Source organism: Hippopotamus amphibius, chromosome 5 (assembly GCF_030028045.1).
Source record: "Hippopotamus amphibius kiboko isolate mHipAmp2 chromosome 5, mHipAmp2.hap2, whole genome shotgun sequence".
NCBI lineage: Eukaryota > Metazoa > Chordata > Mammalia > Artiodactyla > Hippopotamidae > Hippopotamus > Hippopotamus amphibius.
In genome coordinates, this window is record NC_080190.1 from 173,571,173 (window position 1) to 173,589,870 (window position 18,698).

The 18,698-nt window shown below is 67.0% G+C and overlaps 1 protein-coding gene across 1 annotated transcript; it reads right to left on the reverse strand.

Annotated features, from left to right (window-relative positions):
- Positions 1-16,403: 16,403 nt before the first annotated feature.
- Positions 16,404-17,462, reverse strand: MAFA (MAF bZIP transcription factor A). The gene has a single exon (XM_057736871.1). The coding sequence runs from the start codon at positions 17,460-17,462 to the stop codon at positions 16,404-16,406; it is 1,059 nt and encodes a 352-aa protein (XP_057592854.1).
- Positions 17,463-18,698: the final 1,236 nt, after the last annotated feature.

Consider the following 18,698-nt stretch of genomic DNA (forward strand, 5'->3'; position numbering starts at 1 on the left):
AGGACGTCTATTTTCCATCTCACCTTTGGATTTCCTGAACGTTACCTCCCATCTCCTCCTGCCCCACGCCCTCCTTACCCCCAAGCGTGGGTGGGGAGTAAAGAGCTCCCCGGGGCTGCAGTGAGAGCCCGTGGGGGGCACGCGAGGGGCAGGGGGCGCGTGGGCGGGGTCGCCAGGCCTGGTCCCCGGGCCCCCCGCCCCGCCCCGGGGCCCCGGCCGCGCACGCGCACTGGGGCCCGGCGCCCCCCCCCGCCCCCCGGGGAGACAGCTGCGCCCGCCCCGCGCGTCCCCCCCCGCCCCGCCCGCGCGCGTCGGGACAGCCCCGGGCACCGGCGGTGGCAGCTCGGCGTGTCACCTCCCCTGCCACCCGCGCGGCGCAGCGGGCAGGCGGCCCCTCCAGACGCGCGGGGCGCGGGGCCCCAGCACGCTTCCTCGGCGGAGGCGGGGGTCCGCCCGGAGCGGCGCCATCTGACGCCCCCTCCGCCATCTGTCTGCGTGGAGCCGCGCCAGGCCAGGGGCCGGGGCCCGGGGAGCGCCCAGCCCCTCCGCACGTCCAGCCGCCCCGGTCCCGCGCCGGGCTGGGATGCGGAGCCCCGGCCTGTCCCGGCGACGCCCGCCCGCGGGCCGGGGGAGAAGCAGGGGAGGCAAGGTGCCCGGAGGTGCGGTGGCCGGACCTCTCCGTGGAGCCCAAAGAAGGACCGCTGGCATCCGCCCCCCCGGCAGTCCCCGCCCTCGGGCGCCCGCAGGCTCCGGCACCGCCCGCTCCCGCCCGCGTGCCCGGGGCCCCGCCCCCACGGCCCCCAACGCGCGCTGCCCCCACCAGGCTCCTCGGGCTGGACTCTGAGTGCCCTTCACCTCCCGTTTGCAACTCCGACCTGTGGAGCCCCGGAGCAGCAGGGAGCCTGGAGGGGACTTCCTCTTCCACTGGGTCACTCTGCGTGGCTCCGACTCAGGGCTGCTAGCGGGGCTCCCCGTGCGCCCGTGGCTACCCCTCCTCTCTCCTCGCGACGGAACCGGGCTGCTCAGCAAAGAGCCACAAGGGGGGCTGGGCCCATATCCCTGGAGGGAGGACTGTCACCCACTTTACGGATGCGGAAACGGAGGCCTAGAGGGAGTGTGGTCCTCCTCTGGCCGTCCCACCCTCCGCGCCTGCCCACTGGCTCCTCCGGGGAGAGGAGGGGGGTGGTCCTCCTGCCCGGGGGTGGGGCGGGGGACTCCCCCAGCCCAGACTGCGGTGGCGCACAGGCACGGTGGGCTGGGCGAGGATGGCAGGAGGTCTCTCAGAGAGACCGCAGTCCCTGGGCTCTCCCCCCCAGCCTTGCCTCTCTCCCCTGTTTTCACCAGGCTTCCTACTCTCTGCCGCCCCTCTACTCACCCCTATGACCCTGTAGGGAAGGGCCCCTCAGAGGAGATGGTTCCAAAGGTATGGGGGCCTGGCAAAGCCACCTGCCTGCCAGGCCACTGTGTCCAGGTCCCCTGTGGGTCTGTGACTGCTTGGGATGAAGGGAGGCAGAGGCAGAGTCCAGGGGAGCCCAGGTGGTCACAGATGGGCCAGGACCTGGAGAGGGGCAAAGGCCCTGCCCGTGAGGTGTGGAGCCTAGGTTAGGGCTGGTGACCAGGAGCTCTAAGACACACCGTCCCTGGGAAAGCCTCCTCGAGAGGGAGAGGCCTGTCACTGGATGAGCTCAAGTCCTTTGGGCTATCCTTTGGGCAGAGGTGCCGAGGGGGAGAGAGTGGCCAGGGCCTGATCTGTCTGAGGTGGTGGAGAGGGACAAGAGAGGCTGTGGGGCTAGGGCCAGGCCCAGGAGATGCAGGGAGCAGAGCTCTAAAGACAAGGGTGTCTTGAGGGTGAGGGACCCGGGGTGGGGGCCAGGCTGGGAGAGTCCAGCTGGGAGAGAGCCGGAGAGCAGCCCAGTGGGGAGAAGCACCCACAGCCAAGGTTACCCTTCACCCTCCTCCAGTCTCAATCAAGCTGCTAATGAGCATCCTGACCACTCAATTAATTAGGCTGTGCGTGCTTAATTATGACAGAGTGCCTGGTGGGGGTGGGGCAGTGCCATCAGCCCACACCCCCGGCCCCCCAGGAGCTGAGGTTTATTGACCAGAAAAGACATATGAGGAGACCCTGGCCATGGGCAGCAGGGTGGGGTGTGGGGGTGAGTGGAGGGGTAGGGGAGGCAGGCAGGACCCTGCGGGGGGGCACCCCTACATCCTCAGACCGGTTCCCACCCAGGCCCCTGGGGGTGAGTCCTCCTCTTTCCACACCTCTGATCCTCGAGTTCTACCTACACCTGCCTTGCCTGAAGACTGCACCTACATGAAGTTATCCCAGGCAGGAGTGGAGGCCACACCCCTGCCCGGCCCTCTTCTCTTGGGCCCTGGAGCAGGTATGTGCCAGGACTCCTGGCGTGCTCCCCTCGGTCTCTCTGCCAGGCTGTTCAGTTCATTGCGTTCTTCCAGGTGGCCCACCGCCGTGGCAAGACGCAAAGCCCTCCCAGACAACCCCAGCCCCAGAGACTCCCCCGTGTTTACTGTTCTGTGGGCAAAAATAGTCAATTTAGCATTGAGTTTTTCTCATAAATACCAGAGGTTGTGTCTCATCTCCCAGCTATAAGATCACGGATCAAACGCAGCCCACAGTAGGCTCTGATGGGGCATCATGCAGTGATGGTGATGGTGGTGGTGATGGTGGTGGTGGCGATGGTGGTGGTGCTGATGGTGGTGGCGGCAGTGGTGGCGGTGATGGTGGTGGTGGTGGTGATGGTGGTGGTGGTGGTGGTGGTGGTGATGGTGGTGGTGGTGGTGGTGGTGCTGGTGGCGGTGGCGGTGGCGGTGGCGGTGGTGCTGGTGGTGGTGGCAGCGGTGGTGGCGGTGATGGTGGTGGCGGTGGCGATGGCAGTGGCGGTGATGGTGGCAGTGGTGGTGATGGTGGTGGTGGCGATGGTGGTGGTGCTGATGGTGGTGGCGGCAGTGGTGGCGGTGATGGTGGTGGTGGTGATGGTGGTGGTGGTGGTGGCAGTGGCGGTGGTGGTGGTGATGGCGGTGGCAGTGATGGTGGCGGTGGTGGTGGTGGTGGCGGTGGTGGTGTGGTGGTGGTGATGGTGGTGGTGATGGTGGTGGTGGTGATGGTGGTGGCGGCAGTGGTGGTGGTGCTGATGGTGGTGGCGGCAGTGGTGGCGGTGATGGTGGCGGTGATGGTGGCGGTGGTGGTGATGGTGGCGGTGGTGGTGATGGTGATGGTGGTGGTGGCGGTGGCGGTGGTGGTGGTGATGGTGGTGATGGTGATGGTGGTGGTGGTGGTGATGGTGGTGGTGGTGGTGGTGGTGATGGTGAGGTGAGGGGCCCTGTCATGAGATGCTTCACACAGGCTTGAGTGACACATATCCTGAACACAGCCTGGTGAGACTGAAGGAAGCCTTCCTCATCTAGGAAAGACAGTGCAGGGTGTGGGCCCCAGGGGCCTGGGAGGATGTTTGGTGGGGGCTGAGGGTCCTCGACAGAGACTGAGTGGGCTCTGGGGTTCCTCTGTCTCCTGAGATCTGGGCCTGACCTCACCATCTGTGTGGGGAAACCCAGGGTAAAGCTCTGTCTGACCTTTGACCTCTATCTCGGATGGCTTGTCCCAGGCACATAGTAAGGCCGCACTGGTGAGGACCCAAGTGCCCTCTGCCCAGCTGGGCCTGGGAGGGGACAGGGACCCGGAGGGACAAGCATGGGGAGAGGAGAGTCTGGCAATGGTGGGGTGGGGGGGGCAGAGGCCGGAGGCCTGGCGGGGGAGGGGCAGGGCCTCCGAGGTGGTTCCCAGGGGCTAGTGACAGCTCCTTAACGTGTGAGGTGTGAGGCTGGGGTGGAGTCTCCAGATGTCTACCTGGCACAACCCTACAGTGATCAAGGCTCCCCCACGGGGTGCCTGCACGCCCCATGCAGCCAGAGCGGGCCCAGAAGTCCCTGCCAAGAAGTCATGTCGCAGCAGAGACAGAGGCGCACGAGGGACAGCCATGAAGCCAGGAGGCCCCCACAACAAGGTCCTTTGGGGAATCAAGGAGGCCAAACTAGACCCCACGGGAGCCCCGAGGACCCTGGGGAGGGAGAGAGGGGTTGCTCTGTCCTGAGGCGTGCGGCCCGTCCTGGCTCTAGTGAGGGTGCCCTGCGCCGCCGCCCTGCCCAGGGAGGGGGGCCGCTTCAACTCCGGGAAGCTGAGAGCCTGGCAGTCCCCAGACGGGCGAGGCCAAGGGGGACCCTTGCACCAGGGGGTCATGGGCTGGTGGTCGGTCCCAGGCAGAGGGCAGAGCTGCCCCAGCTGAGAGGGCCACAGGCCGGTGCACCGCCCGCCTCGCCACCCCCGCAGCCGTGCTGGGCGCTGGGAGTCAGACACAATTACTCACCCCGTGCATCATAATTACCGCGAATAGCCCATTAAAGAGACATTACCATCCATAGGATATTAGCAGACAGCGGGGAAATGAAGAAAGGAAAGTGCTAATTCTCCCATTGTCCCCTTAATGGGGACAAGGGATGGGGAGGCAGTGACCCCCCCTCCACTGACCTGACCCCCTCCTCACTGCCGACATCCACACAAGGGAGCCTGCAGGCCCAGGGACCACGGCCTGGATTGCGGTGGGCCTCACCCCTGCCCAGCTCCCGGAGGCTCTGTCCTCCCCCTCCCAAACCCAGCTCCAGCCGGACCCGGCTGGCTCAGGCCGCCCTCTGCTAGTCACCCCAAACTCCTTGCTCCGTCCCTCCCACCCTCACCCTTGGGAAAGGCCCTGCAATAGGAGCGGGTCTGAGCTCTGCCCATCCTGGCTCAGCGTGGAAACACCAGGGCCCCGTCAAGCCCCAGGACCCCAGACTTCCGTTAGACATGGCGGTGGGGCCACGAGGGTCACTTCTTAGTGTCCTCAAAAAGCGACAAAAATGACCTAGAAGCGATAGAGAGAGAGGCAGTCTGTGGGACCAAGAGCAAAACAGAGCCAAGAGAGCCAGAGAAAGGGTGCCCAGCGGTGCGCACGAGAGAACCCAGAGTTCTGGCTGTGGGCCTGGGGCACGGACGTCTGTGGTCAAAGCCACTCACCACCCTGTGGCTGCTCCCAGCCACAGGCAACCGGAGAGCTGCTGCTGAGGAAGCTGGCCGTGGACGCGGGGCGGGGGTGGGGGGCCTGGCCAAAGCGTGTCTCTATTTGCAGAGCACTCAGTGTGCCCATCTTGGTGAGCCCAAGGGATGTGATGACTGATGGCCAGGAGGCCACCTGTACCCAGAGGTACTTGCAGGATGAAGGACCCCCGCAGCAGGCATGGAGCAGGGAACTGGCCAGTGGGGGTGGCCTGCCCCTGCCCCGTGCCCCCGCCTGTGTGCCAGGCCCCTGCCTGGGCTGACTCTGGTGGTAGCTGGTGGAGCGCGGACTTCAGTCTTGGGGAGAGATTGCAGTGGGCAGAGGTCTCAGAGAGACGGTGGCTCAGGGAGCCCTCAGCGCTCAGGCGAGGGTGGGGATGGAGAGGGAGGGTGTCAGCACTTCTTGAGCAGCCCAGGCCACCTGGAGGGGAGTGGGAGCCTGAGAATGGCTCAGGGGGCAGCCGTGAGTGGGAAAGGTGGCCGCTGTAAGGAGAAGGGATGAGGGCCCGGAGGCGAGCCCTTACAGGGTCAGTCCATCTCTCTGCCCTTCTTTCCTTTGTTTTCCCCTTTCAGCAACTATTTATTAAGCACCTCCTCTGTGCTAGGCACTATTGTAAGCTCTAGGAACCCACAGCTCCTGCCTTCTTGGAGCTGACATTCTGCGGTCAGGAGAGACAGAGTAAATATAGAAGTAAAGTGTATTAGAAGGTTCCAAGAGCCAGGAGAGAAGCAGGCATGCGAGGGGAGAGGGGAGCAATGGGAGCCCCAACGGTGATACAGATCTCTCAAAAATGCAAGTGCAAGATTTAAGGAGGGCTCTGGAAAGAGGAGAGAAAGGGAGAGGTGTGAGAAGGTTTCGGTGCAAGAATTAACAGTTTTCCACCCATCCACCCATCCACCACCCACCCACCATCCACCCACCCACCATCCATCCATTCATCAATGTATTCAGCCATCCATCATCAACCATCTATATATCCTTCTATCCAGCCACCATCCTTCCATCTTCCTATCTGTCATTCTATCCTTCCATCTTCCTAGCCAGGCATCCAGTTTTCTGTCTGTGCCTCCAACCAGCCAGCCAACTCATATTTATAAAGCGTCTTCTCACTCCAGGTGGCTGGCCCTGACTCCAGATTCCAGCTGCTACACCAGTCGTGGTCTGCATTGTGGTGGTAGGAGTCTTGGAGTCTGGACCTGGCCCCTGGATTGTGGGCCAGTTGCCTGGGGCTAAAAGTCATGCTTTCCTGGGCCTTAAACGCCCTATCCGTGCCCCAGGTTTTCTGAACTCAGCTTAATTCAGCTCCCCAAACTTGGTAGGAAGGGCTGAGACATTGGAACAGGACGGTCCCCCAGGAATAAGCCCTGGTGCACAGGCCTGGGCAAGGGCAGGGCAGGGACAGCCCTTCTCTGCCCACCTCCCATGAGGACCAGGAGCTTGGGGCGAAGCTCCTGCAGGTGGTGTCTTCTACAATCGTGGCCGTGGATTGGGGGCAACCCCTTCTGCAAACCCTACCCCAGCACACCTAGAGACACATGTCCTGCTCCATGCCCTCCCCTCTGTACAGAGCCTCCTCTTCCAGGAAGCCTTCCCAGGCTGACAGAGGACTTGCCTTTTCTCATTTGCCTCCCACAAGGATACTGTGTAGACATGGGATGTGGGCAGGGAAGCTCAGCCTCCTTTTTACCGATGAGGTGACTGAGCCCACAGAAGTCTCTCTCCCTACTTCCTACTTCCAGCTGGTGAGGGGCAGAGCTGGGAGTAGAGTCAGGCCCGACTCCAGCCTTGGTGTGGGTGGGGTGGTGATTGGGGGGGAGGAGCCTGGTGAGCTGGAGGAGGTGTTCTCCCAACCCAAACCCGGCCCCTAGGCTCGGCCTCTGCCCGCCCGCTACTGCCATGACCCCCTTCTGGGGCACGGGCACCCCTGCTCTGCTCCAGAGAAGGGGCCCGAGGCCTTTCCTGTCTCGCCACCCACAGGTGGACCCTACACACCACCCGGTGCTTCCTGAGTTCTTGGCGTGTCATGGTGCTGGTGGGGCACCTTCAGGCACCCACAGATGTGCCTGAGGAGCTGCCCTTCAGGGGCACCCAGAGGGCCTCCTGCAGCGGCTTTCCTGGGGGCTGGTTGGATGGAGGACAGGCTCTGATCACAGTGGGGGTGGAGGCTCTGGGGCCAAAGTTAACCTCACTGTCCCTGGTGGACATCTGTGTCACCCCGACCACAGAGGAGCTGAGGCTAGAACGGAGCAGCCCTCGCCCAGGTCTCACCCCAGGCAGCCCGGGGAAGCGCAGGCCCTGGCACAGCAGCCCCCCACCCCCGCTAGTCTAGACGGCTGAGATGATGGCGGGTCAGGGGACCCCATGAGCGCCTACCCTCAGGAGGAACAAGAGGGTGAGGGGCCCACCCACAGCCGGCCATGGCTGTACCCCTGCCCCAATTCATCCCCAAGCAAACCCCGGGGGAGCACGTCCTATGATCACAATTCCTGCGTCCCGCTGGGAAACCTGAGGACTCTGGCCCCTCTGAGCTACAGGGCAGGGGAGGGAGGAAGAACGTACCGGCTGGCCAGCCTCCTCGCTGCACCTGGCCGTGGCCTCCAGCTCCATCCCCCATGAGCTCTCCCTACAGACGCGGGGCCCTGCACTGCCCCCCCCCCCACCAGACGTCTGTGACCGGCCCTGCGTCCTCTCAGCACCCCCACCCCGCAGCCCCCCAGGCCCACCCCTGCAGCGTCGTGGGCCCCACGTGCCCCTGAGGCCGGGGCCAGGCACCCCTGCACCTGGGCACCTGCTGCTGCCTCTGGGGAGGGGAGGGAGGGTGGCTCTTTCCCCCTCCCCTCCCCACCCTGCAGACCCCCTGCCCTCCCCCTCCCTCCCCGCCCCAGTTTTACCGTCTCCAGTGCCTGCCTCAGCGCACAATCTCACTCTATCATTCATGTGTTTAACCTGCTGTCCGGCTCTCTTCCCAACAGAGGAGACCAGCCACCCCCCACCCCCGCCCCGCACCAGCCCTGTCCCTGCCGTTCACGGTGGCGGCGCTCACACCCTCCCGCCCTGGAGTAACGGGTCCCAGCGCTCGGCTTCCACGTGATCCACGTACGTGTCCCGCGGCGACCCAGCCGGAGCGTCTCACACACTGAGACACACATCTGGAAGTGCCACCTCTTGACACCCTCTGCCACTCACACCTGCAGTCACGTGCCCCACCCTGGGAAGGCGTGGCTCCCACCATCAGGCAGCACTCGAGGAAAGCCTTAGGCTCGTGGTGGGTGCAGGTCAGGGACCCCCCCACCCCATCCCCCGGTGTCCCTCTGGCCACGCCCCTGCCCCCTCCCAAGCCCCAAACTGTGGGGTCCCCTGAGGACTGGGGGGTTTCAGCTGTGTCCTGGCCCCAGGCGGTGGGGGTGGAGCTGGCGCTGAACCAGTGGCCACTTGGGCTGGAGGCGCCCCTGCCCACTGCGTGGCTGAAAAGCCCTGCATTCACCCCCTGTGTCCGGAGTGGACGCGCATGGGGTTACGAGGGGCCAGCAAACGGGATGCTGGGAAGGGGTGCGAGTTAGAGGGGGAGGTGAGGAAGGAGGAGCACCTGCCGGGGAGAGGAACCAGAGCCCTAAGCCCCCCACCCCCCCCCGCCCCGGGTTACCGTCAGATCCCACAGGAGCTGGGGGTGAGGGCGCTGGGGAGCACAGCTGGCTCCTGGCTGGAGATGAAGAGGAGAGAGCTGAGGCACGAGAGAGAAGCTGAGGCTGGGTCTGGGTGGGTCCTAAACATGGCCAGTTGCATGTACAACCCCTTCTGTCTCAGGGAGGCAGCGGGCTGTGCCCCCTCCCGGGTCACCAGCTGCTAGCCACGTGGAGAGCTGGAGGGAGGCTGGGGGGACCGCCCCACCCCCGCGGGCCTGAGCCTGCAGGATAAGGAACCGGGCAACTGCATCGCTGTTGTTGACTGGCCTCGGGGGTCCAGCTGGGCCCCACTGAGTGACAGCCCCTGGCTTCTGCTTGTCCAGCCCCTCAGCCCAGCCCCTCATCTGCAACATGGGCCCTTGCCACCCAGGACCGTTCCCAGGAGGCCATCAGGAGCTCTGGAGTCTGGCATATGCTGGACACTCCAGCGGGACATTCTTGGACCCCTCTCTGAGGACAGGGAGGCAGGGAGGGTGCGTAGGAGAGAAGGGAGGCCCAGTCTCCTGGGGGCTGGGACCAGACTGAAGTGATGCTGGTGTCAAGGTGGCGGCCCAAGGGGCGTGGCGGCGGCTGCAGGGCAAGAGGCCAAGCCACCCGGCCCTGTGGGGACAGGGAGGGGAGCAGGAGGGGGAGGGTGGCAGAGCGCGGCTGTCTGGGAAGCCAGTGGCCCAGCAATGGGGAACGATTCCCCGTGAGGCTGGCACGACTGAACCCAGCTGGCCTCAGGGCCCCTAACTAGGGTGTCAGCCAGCAAGGGCTCCAGAGTCAGGGAGGCCAGCATGGAGGAGGTGGCAAGGCTCGGGGTAGAGCCAGGGCCAGGAGGGACAGGAGGAGGGCTGCGGCTCCTGCGGCTGGAGCCCCTGCCCCGCTCTGCTCCGCGTCAGCGCTGGGTGAGGTCCCGCACCCACTTCCTTCAGCGCCACCTCCTGCCTTTTGGGGGCATCTCCCTGCAGGCCCCTCCATCCCCCCAAACCTGCCTCCTCCTGCGACCCAATCCGGCCCCCAAGGAAAACCTTCTGGTCTCTACCCCCTGCTCTGCGGCTCCAGCCCTGAGTGTCCTAGAAGTGCAGGTTCGCGCCGCCCTGCATATGAGCAGGATTCTGGCGCCCGAGTCCTGAGAAGGTTCCCTACCCGCTTCTCCGCCCTGGGCGAGGATGCCAGGTCAGCCCGGAAGCTTACTGAAGGAGGGGGCGGAGGAGCAGGTGGAGGAGGGAGAGCAGCGGGGAGGAAGCGGGAGGAGGAGGAGGAGGAGGAGGGCGAAGAGGAGGAGCGGTGAGCGGCCCGCGTGCCCGCGCCCGCGGTGGGTCCCCGCTCCACCCGCGCCCCGCGCCCCCCGCCTTCTCTCCTCCCGGGTGGCGGGTGGCGGGCTCACCGGCGGTGACAGCTCGGGCCCCTCCGCAGCTGAGCGGTGTCACCGCGACCTCGGCAGGCGCTGGGCCCGCCGCCAGCCGATGCCTCCCCGCCGCCGCGCGGGCCGGGCCGGGCGGGGGTGCGGTGGGAGGGCGGGCCCGCAGCTCCCCGCGCCCCGCTGCTCCCCAGCTCCACGCCGCCCTCTCTGCTCGTCTCCCCGGCCCCGCTGAGCTCTCCTTTCAGCCGAACGTCCCCCACCGTGACCTGCGCTCGCCGCCTCCCCGCCCCCTCCGCTGCGCACGTGCCCGGTTCAGGCCCTGGCCCCCCGGCCCCCCGCCGGCCTGTCCCCAGCGAGTGTCCTCCTGGCCGCGGGGCGCAGGCTTCGCTCCAAGCGTCCTAAGTGGCCCCCGGGGACGTGGCCCAGCTCCGCCCCCTGACCACACTGCAGTCTGGGCCCCTCCGGGCCCCACCCGTTCCCCCTCCCCTCCCCTGCTCGGAGCCCCTCCCTGAGGCCCCCCCAGGCCCCCCCACCCACAGAGCTCCTCCCCCTGCGCCCCCAATCGACCTCCACCCCTACTCCTCCCTGCTTCCAGCCCCTTCCCCAGATCCCTCCACCTGGAAAGTTCTACCCTAGGTCTCAAGGGCCCCAGGCGCCAGCGCTGGGTCTCTGCAGGCTCGCTCCCTCCCTCCCCTCAGCTGGTCTCAGCCCCCAGGCTGGAGGGCAGCCTCCCAGCAGAGCAGGACCCCCAGGCAGTGGACTGTCTGTCCTCTTCCCGGCTCTGTCCTCCCTTCCTAGACTAGATCTTGGCACACAGTAGGTGCTTAGTGAGCCTCCCCCGGAGGAAAGGTGGGCTTTTTCCAGGCTGGCCGCCTTCTGCACTTGCGTCTGGGAGAGCAGGGGTGAGGCCGAGCTCCCTGCACCCCAGCAGGGCCTCCCTGGCCTCAGGAACTGCTGGCCACACTGCTGGGCCCAGGAGGTGACAGGGCTGGTCCTGTGCTCAGAGCCGCAGGCAGGGCTAGCGGCCGCGCAGAGGAGCCGCTGTGGGCCTCCAGAGGACTGGCGGCCCTTCCCTGTCCCCCACCTGTCCCCTCAGGTGCTGGGGACAATGCAGCCTGTCATCCCTGTGGCCGGCTCCAAACTGCCACCTTGTCCGCTTCCCCGAGTGGCTAGAGGTGAGGAGACCCAGGCCGACTGGGGTCTGGGTGAAGGCCGTTCTCTACCTCACGCCCGACGCTCACCCTCTCCCACGTCCCTCGGCCCAGGGCCCGAGAGTCCCAGGGCCAGTGCCACAGGATGGCTTGACCCTTCCATGGGCCCCAGGCTCCCAGCCCTGCCTGGTGGGCAGGTCACAGAGTCTTGGCCCCACCAGTTCCCCGCTGGCCAGTCTGCAGCACGGAATCCTTCACAGCTCCCTGCGCCCTTCTAGGCCAGGCCAGCCCAGCACCACGCGGGCCTCGCCCGTGTCTGGACCTGGTACCTGCCGAGCAAGCGAGTTCTGGACATGGAGCCCCCCGCCCACTGCCACTGGTGATGGTCCCCACTGGGGCAGGGCCTGGCTTTGTACCACATGGCGGGGGTTGGGGGGGGGGGCCCAAGGTGAGCCTGAAGATGCCCCTGCTCTCAGGCCAGGCAGCGGGAAGAGGCTTCTGTCCTGGGGCCTCACTGGTGGCACGGAGGACCCAGGCTGGCTCGAGAAAGAGAGGTCAAAGGGGCAGGTGGCGTAGCCGCAGGGTCCAGGGCTGGGCAGTAGCTGAGTGTGGCACTTCCCTGGGGTGGCCAGGGTCAGAGCTCATGAGGCTACAGGGCCAGGACTGGGGTGACGGGCCTGAGACGGGAAGCCCGGCAGTCCTGTGTGCGTGGGGGGGTGGGCCCTGTGCATCCGCGTGTGTCTCCGCCCAGGCGTGTGGCCGTGTCTAGCAGCATGTGTGCCCACCCTGGGGAGGGGGAGGCCGGGGAAGAGGACACCTTGGCCTTGGCTGGCCCCACCCCGAGCTATACATAGGAGTCTGGGGAGGGGCCCCAGACGGTCACCCGCTACAGAGGGCAGGGCTGATGTGGATAGGGAGAGAGGTGGGGGGGCTGCTGGCTGCAGCCGCCAATACGGAGCAGCCCGGGGGCCCCCCGAGGGCCAGAAGTGGGGGAAGGGAGCCAGGGCCTGTCTCCATCCCCTGGAATCCCAGCTCAGGGTTTTTCCTGGAGTCCTTACCCAGCCGGAGGACGAGGAGGGCAGCTGTGCTGTGTTCGCCTGTGTTTGGGGTCTGGGGATCCTTGCACAGGTGGGAGATGCCCAGCTGGGAGCTCTGTGGGGTGGGAGCCTGAAATGCCGCTGCCCCAAAGGCCCTGGCAGGCCCTGTGCCCGGGGGGGGGGCAGGGCAGGCCTGGGGTGTGGGGCGCTGGGGCCAGGAACTTTGGCTGCCTGGGGGGGAGGCGGGGCAGGGAGAGGGACTGCATCCTGCTGCCCGCAGGGGGCCCGTGGTGCAGGAGAGTGTGTGGAGTGCACTGAGCGCATGCCTGTGGGGGTCACAGGTGTGCTGTCATCTACGTGTGGGTCTGTGTATGTTGAGGTGTAACGAGTGTGCACGTGTCCAGCATGTGTGTGTGACGCCCTGTCCTCTCCAGGGCCACGGGTCACAGGTCCACACACGGGGCCCCCAGGCCTCGGGAGGGTGACTCCTGGGCCCTCTGGGAACACAAGGTCCTCCTGCTGCCCTGCAGGCTGCCCCAGATCTGCTCTACTGTCCCAGACCACCCCCAACCCGCCACCCCCTCCTTTCCTTCGGGGACTCAGCTGCTGTCTAAGGAACTCGCTCACTGGGTGGGTGATTGTCTCTCTTCCTTGGAGCTCTGGGCCAGGGCTGTCACCTTGGTCCCTGCTGTGGTCCCCACTGGGCTTGGCACAGAGCTGGGACTCAAAGTGGATGAAGTAAAAAAGGAATGAAGAATGGGTGCCCCCAGAGGCGGGGGCAGGGTTGCGGGTCGGCCAGGGTGGTTGGGGCCCCAAGGCTAAGAGGTGCCGGCGGATTCTGTCTGCGTGATGGTTCGGAGGGCAGAGGATGGAGGTGTGGGGTGCTGGGATAGGCCCTGCCGGGAGGGACCGAGGCAAGGGGACCACCACGGCCCCCTGAACATCCGGGCAGGCACTCAGCCCAGGGACCTGGGCGTTGAGTGGAGGCTTGTCGGGCAGCCTGGACACTGTAGTCACCCCTACCCCCGGCCGGGGCCCCCGCTGCCCCGCCAGCTCCCTCTTAGACCAGTGCAGGTGGCTCCAGGGATCTCGGTGCTGCCACCGCCCCCCACACACCTACAGGAACACGCGTCACATCACACTCACACAGGCAGACACAGACACACCTGAGCGCCCGCTGTCACGTGCCCGAGGTCCCCCTGCTCTTGGGGCCCCAAGCCCAGGGAGGTGGAGTCCCTCCACCAGGCACCTCCCTTCTCTGCCCTCCCCCCTGGGGTGCAGCAGTGCCTCCCTGGGCGGGCAGAGGCTCCGGCCCCAGCACCTGCCCGGCCCAGGCAGCCGGCTAGAGGAGGGGCGGGGCAGAGCCGGGCTGCTGGAAGGAGCATGCAGGGGGCCTCTGCTCTGCTCTCCTGGGGAACTCGGGAGCCGGAGGTGCTTTCCACAGGCTGGCGGCTCTCCTGCAGGAGTTCGTGGGCCCCCCGAAAGCTTTTTGGAAAAGATCTGTCTCTAAACACAAAAATAAGCACGACTCCCGCCTCCCCCCACAGCTTCCATGTCCCCCACGTTCATTTGTCTTCTCCATTTTATCCTAGAGGGAAAACCGGAGGAAAGAAGAGGTGGGGGACGATAGGAAAGCAAAAGAAAGAGGGAAGGAGGGAGGAAAAACTGAGAGAAAATAGAAGAGGAAAGTGAAACCAAACCCAGCACTCAGCCCGGTGCTCAGGCCCGGCCTGCCGAGGAACCCCAGCACGTCGACGCGGGGGTCGCGCCTCTGCCCCAGCCTCCCCTCCCCACCCCAGCCTCACTGCCCGCTCCAGGCCCCGAGTGCTGGGCTCTGAGAGGCCTGGGGTGCTGGAGGGAGAGGGATGAGCAGGGCTGCCTGCCGGCCAACCCCTCCCCCAAACCCCCAAAAGAAGACCGTCAGGCTGCCTGGCGCTTTCTCCGCCAGGAGGGTGGCTCTCCAGTGGCTCCTCAGGCGGCAGCAGCAGAGACGAAGGTGCCCTCACCAAGACCAGCCAGCGGACTGGCCCTCGCGCTTGCGTCCAGCGTCAGGGCCGCTCCTCGGCACTCAGCCAGGCCTGGCGAGGCTAAGCCTCCCCTCTGAGCCGTGGGGCGGTCCTGGGGTTGGCTGGGAGCAGCCTGGTGCTCCCCCGCGCCCCTGCAGCCTCCCCAGCTACTCCCCTTAACTCACTTCCCCACCCCCACATTTCTACTTCTCGGGCAGCTCGCTCCCCTCCTGGCAGCTTGGAGGGCTCAGTCCCTGGGTTTGGGGACTTTGCTCAAGGAGAACCAACCTCCTGGTTTTAACTTTCATTCTCAGACAAAGAGGGAGGGGGCAGATTGAGACACTAGAACAAACTCAGGCGACGTCCTCGGGGGAACTGCAACGGTCCCAGCCCGGAGGAGGAGCCTCACTCTCCCCAGACAGAAAAGCAGGAGCCCTGGCAAGGTCGGCAGAGCCTTCACCGGACTCCATCCCCAGTCCCGTTGTAACGGAGGTCACAGTCAAGTGTCTACAGTAACCCCGGCCCCCTGAGGGTGAAGTTTCCAGAGGTGCTGCCCTCCTCGGTGCCCCCGAAGTCCAGGCCTTGGCCCTTCAGGTGGGAGATCACAGAATCAGAAGAGCTGAGGACAGCGCTCGCCACCAAGATGCATTGGTGCTGCGTATGGGGCAGCGCAGGGGCGACAAGGCCGGCCTCCTGCACTGGGCTGCATCCTGCCTTGCTGGGCCGCCCCCACCGCCCAAGCCGTGGGGCAGCGCAGGGGCGGCAGGGCAGGTGCCTGCGGGGTTGCAGGTTGGGCCCTGACAGCAACCTTTTTAAACAACTCTGGTCAGTCTCTCCCGGGTCACCCAGACCTAAGGGCAGGGCAGGGCCCAGTTCAGGGACCTACTTTTCTTTCTATTCGAGAATACAGCAAAAACGAAAGTCACAGAAAAACCAGCCGTGCTCCAGTGACTTTTGGATCTAAATGGATTTATTTTGTGTGTGCGTGTTTTTTGCCTCAGTTTCGTAGCAAATGAAAAAAGAACCCAACAAAACCCAACGACACAACAAAACTTGCAACGAGTTGGCATCTCCTGCGCCCAGCAGAAACAGGCGCTGAAGGAGTGCGGGAGGGGCTGCGGTCCCGGGCAGGGGGCTTGCAGCGGCGAAGCGCCCGCCTCCCCACCCTCTCCTCCCGCGACTCCAAAATGTGATCAGGCTTTTTAAAAAAGAGTCCACAAACAAAACGAAACACATTTTAAATTAAAATAAAAACACTTTCTCCACCCGCCCCCATGCCAGAGGATTCAGGTGAAACTTCCTCTTTAAAAATGTTTTTTTCTGCTAGAAATACTGTGCATTACTTTTTTTTCTCCTTCACTTCTCTTGCGGGTTAAAATAAGATATATTTTCCCGGGAGTCATAAATACAGTCTGGTGCATAGAGAAATAGCAGCACGGGAGTCCGGGCCAGCTCCCACCCCCCTCCCCCCGTGGAGTACAGTAGGGCAGCAGGACTGAACACAGCATAGGTAGCGCTCCTCGGCTTCAGTCTGCAGGGGAAGCCAGTGGCAGGGTGGGGGGGCAGGCGGGCAGGCGGGCAGGCAGGGGCTGGGCCCCTCCGAGCGAGCAACATGCTGGGGCACGCGACGTCCGAGGGCAACCCCGGCGGGAAGGAAGGAGGGCGCTTCCCCCGGGGTTTTCTTTCCTAATCATCGAGCAACATAAATAGAAATACTTCGAAAGTAAGACGGCTTTAGAAAGGAGTAGAAAAGGGCTGGGTGGGGAGGCCGAAAGAAAGGAGACGCAGGGGCGCGGGGCGGCGGCCCCGGCGAGCTCGGACGCGGAAGCGCGTCGCACGTCTGCACAAGCGGACGCCAGGAAGGGCCCGACCCGGCTCAACTGTCCCGGGGGTCGCCGCGCGGCGAGCGGAGGAGTCGCGGCGGCGGCAGCGCGGCGGCCCGGGAAGGGGCGCGGGCCGGGAGCGGGCCTGCGGCCCGGCCCCTGCAGACGTCGCAGCGCGGCGCGCGGGGCCTGCCCGGCCGTGCGTCCTCGCCCCGGGCCGCCCGCGAGAGCCCCGGCCCGGCGCTCACAGGAAGAAGCCGGGGCCGCCCTTGGCCCCGCCGGGGCCGGCCTGCGGCGGCGAGGACTCCCGCGGGAAGCCGGCCCCGCCCGCGCCCCCGGGGCCGCCCCGGCCGGCCAGCTTCTCGTATTTCTCCTTGTACAGGTCCCGCTCCTTGGCCAGGCGCCCCACCTCCAGCCGCAGCTGCTCCACCTGGCTCTGGAGCTGGCACTTCTCGCTCTCCAGAATGTGCCGCTGCTGCACCCGCTTGAAGCGGCACGACTGCGCGTAGCCGCGGTTCTTGAGCGTGCGCCGCTTCTGCTTCAGCCTGATGACCTCCTCCTTGCTGAAGCCGCGGAGCTGCCTGTTCAGCTCGCGCACGGACATGGACACGAGCTGGTCGTCGGAGAAGCGCTCCTCCAGGCGCACGTGGTGGCCCGCGCCGCCGCCGCCGCCGCCGTGGCCCGCGCCGCCGTGGTGGTGGTGGTGGTGGTGATGGTGGTGGGCGGCGTGGTGATGGTGGGCGGCGTGGGGCGTGCCGTGGTGCTGACCGGCACCCACGTCGTCCGCGCCGCCGCCGCCGCCCGCGAAGCCTTGGCCCCGGAAGGCCTCGTAGGCCGCGGCGGCCGCTGGGTGGTGCGCGCCGTGGTGGCCGCTGCCGATCAACGCCTCCACCGCGTCCTCGGGCGTCAGGTGGAGCGCCTCGGGGTTCAGGGGATGCTGGTAGCCGCTCATCCAGTACAGATCCTCCAGCGCCGGCTTCCCCGAGGCGCCCCCGACGGCGCCGGGGCCCCCGCTCAACGGCCCCGGGGCGGCCCCGGCCTGCGCCGCGCCGCCGCCCCCCGCGCCGCCGCCGCCGCCGGTGCCCGGGCTGGGCGCGCAGAAGCTGGGCGAGGAGGGCACGGAGGAGCAAGGCGTGCTGAGCGGCGTCGAGGACAGCGAGCCGGGCGGCAGGCGGTGGCAGAAGCGCTCGGCCTCGGGCGGCTCCTTCTTCACCTCGAACTTCATCAGGTCGAAGTCGTTGACGTACTCGATGGCCAGCGGGCTGCTGGGCAGCTCGGCGCCCATCGCCAGCTCCGCGGCCATCGCCCGGGGGCCCCCGCCGCCTCGCCCGGCTGAGCCCCGACGGGAGGCGCGGGGAGGGGGGCGGGGGGGGAGCCGCGGGCCTCTCCCCCCCCTTCGCTCCCCACGCGCGGCGGGTCCCGGCACGGGCGCTGGCGGGAGGCGCGGGCTCCGGGCTGACGCGCGCGGGGAAAAGTTTCACGCAGCCAACTCAGGGGCGGCCGCTGGGGACGACCCCGGTAGGGCCTCTCGGGCAGCCCTGGGTCGCTCCCCGGCGGGTGCCGGCCGGCCGCGGCCCCCTGTCCCCGCGCCGGCGGCCGGGCGGTGGCCGGGCGGGTGGCGGTGCGGCCACTGCCTCCGGCGGCTCGGGTTCCCCGCGCTCCGCCCGCGCACGGCCGGCCCCGCCTCCACCGCCCAGCGCCGCGCGGCTCGCTCCCCCTTATAGTGCCGGGCGCCTGGGCCCGCCTTTCTGGGAGGGGTGCGCGCCTCCGGGCCAATCGGAGCCCCAGGCCCGTGGCTCTCATTTGCCTATCCCCATGGCAACCCGGAGCCCAGCTGTCAATCTCCTGCGCGGAACAGCTGTGGGAAGGGGTGGTGACCCGCCGCCCGCGAGAGGAGGGGCAGGGCCCTCTGGCGGCCGCCTCGGGGGACTGCACGCGCAGAGGGCGCGGGGTCCGCGCTGGGGGCACCGGGCCTGCAGCCTCCGCGGCCTCGCGTCCGCGACGGGGCGGCCGCAGAGTCTCGGCGAACAGGGCGAGCTCCTCGATGCCTCCGCGCCCCTGACGCGCGGCCGGCAGCGACGCCGCAGCCCCTCCCCAGGTGCCCTCCTGGCCGGCCGGGAGCCCGCGTCCGGCCCCGCGAGCGTGGCGGCGCCGGGACACTCCGGCCTCCCGACGCGGGTGGCCCTGCGCGGCCCGGCCGGGCGCTGCGCGGGAGCGCCGGTTATTTTTAGCTCGGCGGCTCAGGCGGGTTCAGGAATTCGGTCAACAAAGTTGCTGGCACCTCGGCGCGGCGGAATCCACCGCGGGCCGCCCGGGCCCAAGCGGGTGCGGCGCCCGGCGGGGTGGGGGTCGGCGGCGCCGGCGACCCTAGCCTGGGGGCGCGGGGCCCGGGGGCTGGCTCCGGGCCAGAGGGCCCCCGGGCCGGCACCACGTTCGGGCTCCGGGCCCATCGCCCACCTGCCCAGGTCTGGCCTCGCCGCGGGGGGTGTGGCGCGGAGCTGGGTCGGGGAGGGGATGCGGGGCGCAGGTGGGAGGCCCC

Excerpts from the sequence above, each read along its gene's own strand:
- MAFA (XM_057736871.1), bottom strand. The coding sequence starts at position 17,462 with ATGGCCGCGGAGCTGGCGATGGGCGCCGAGCTGCCCAGCAGCCCGCTG.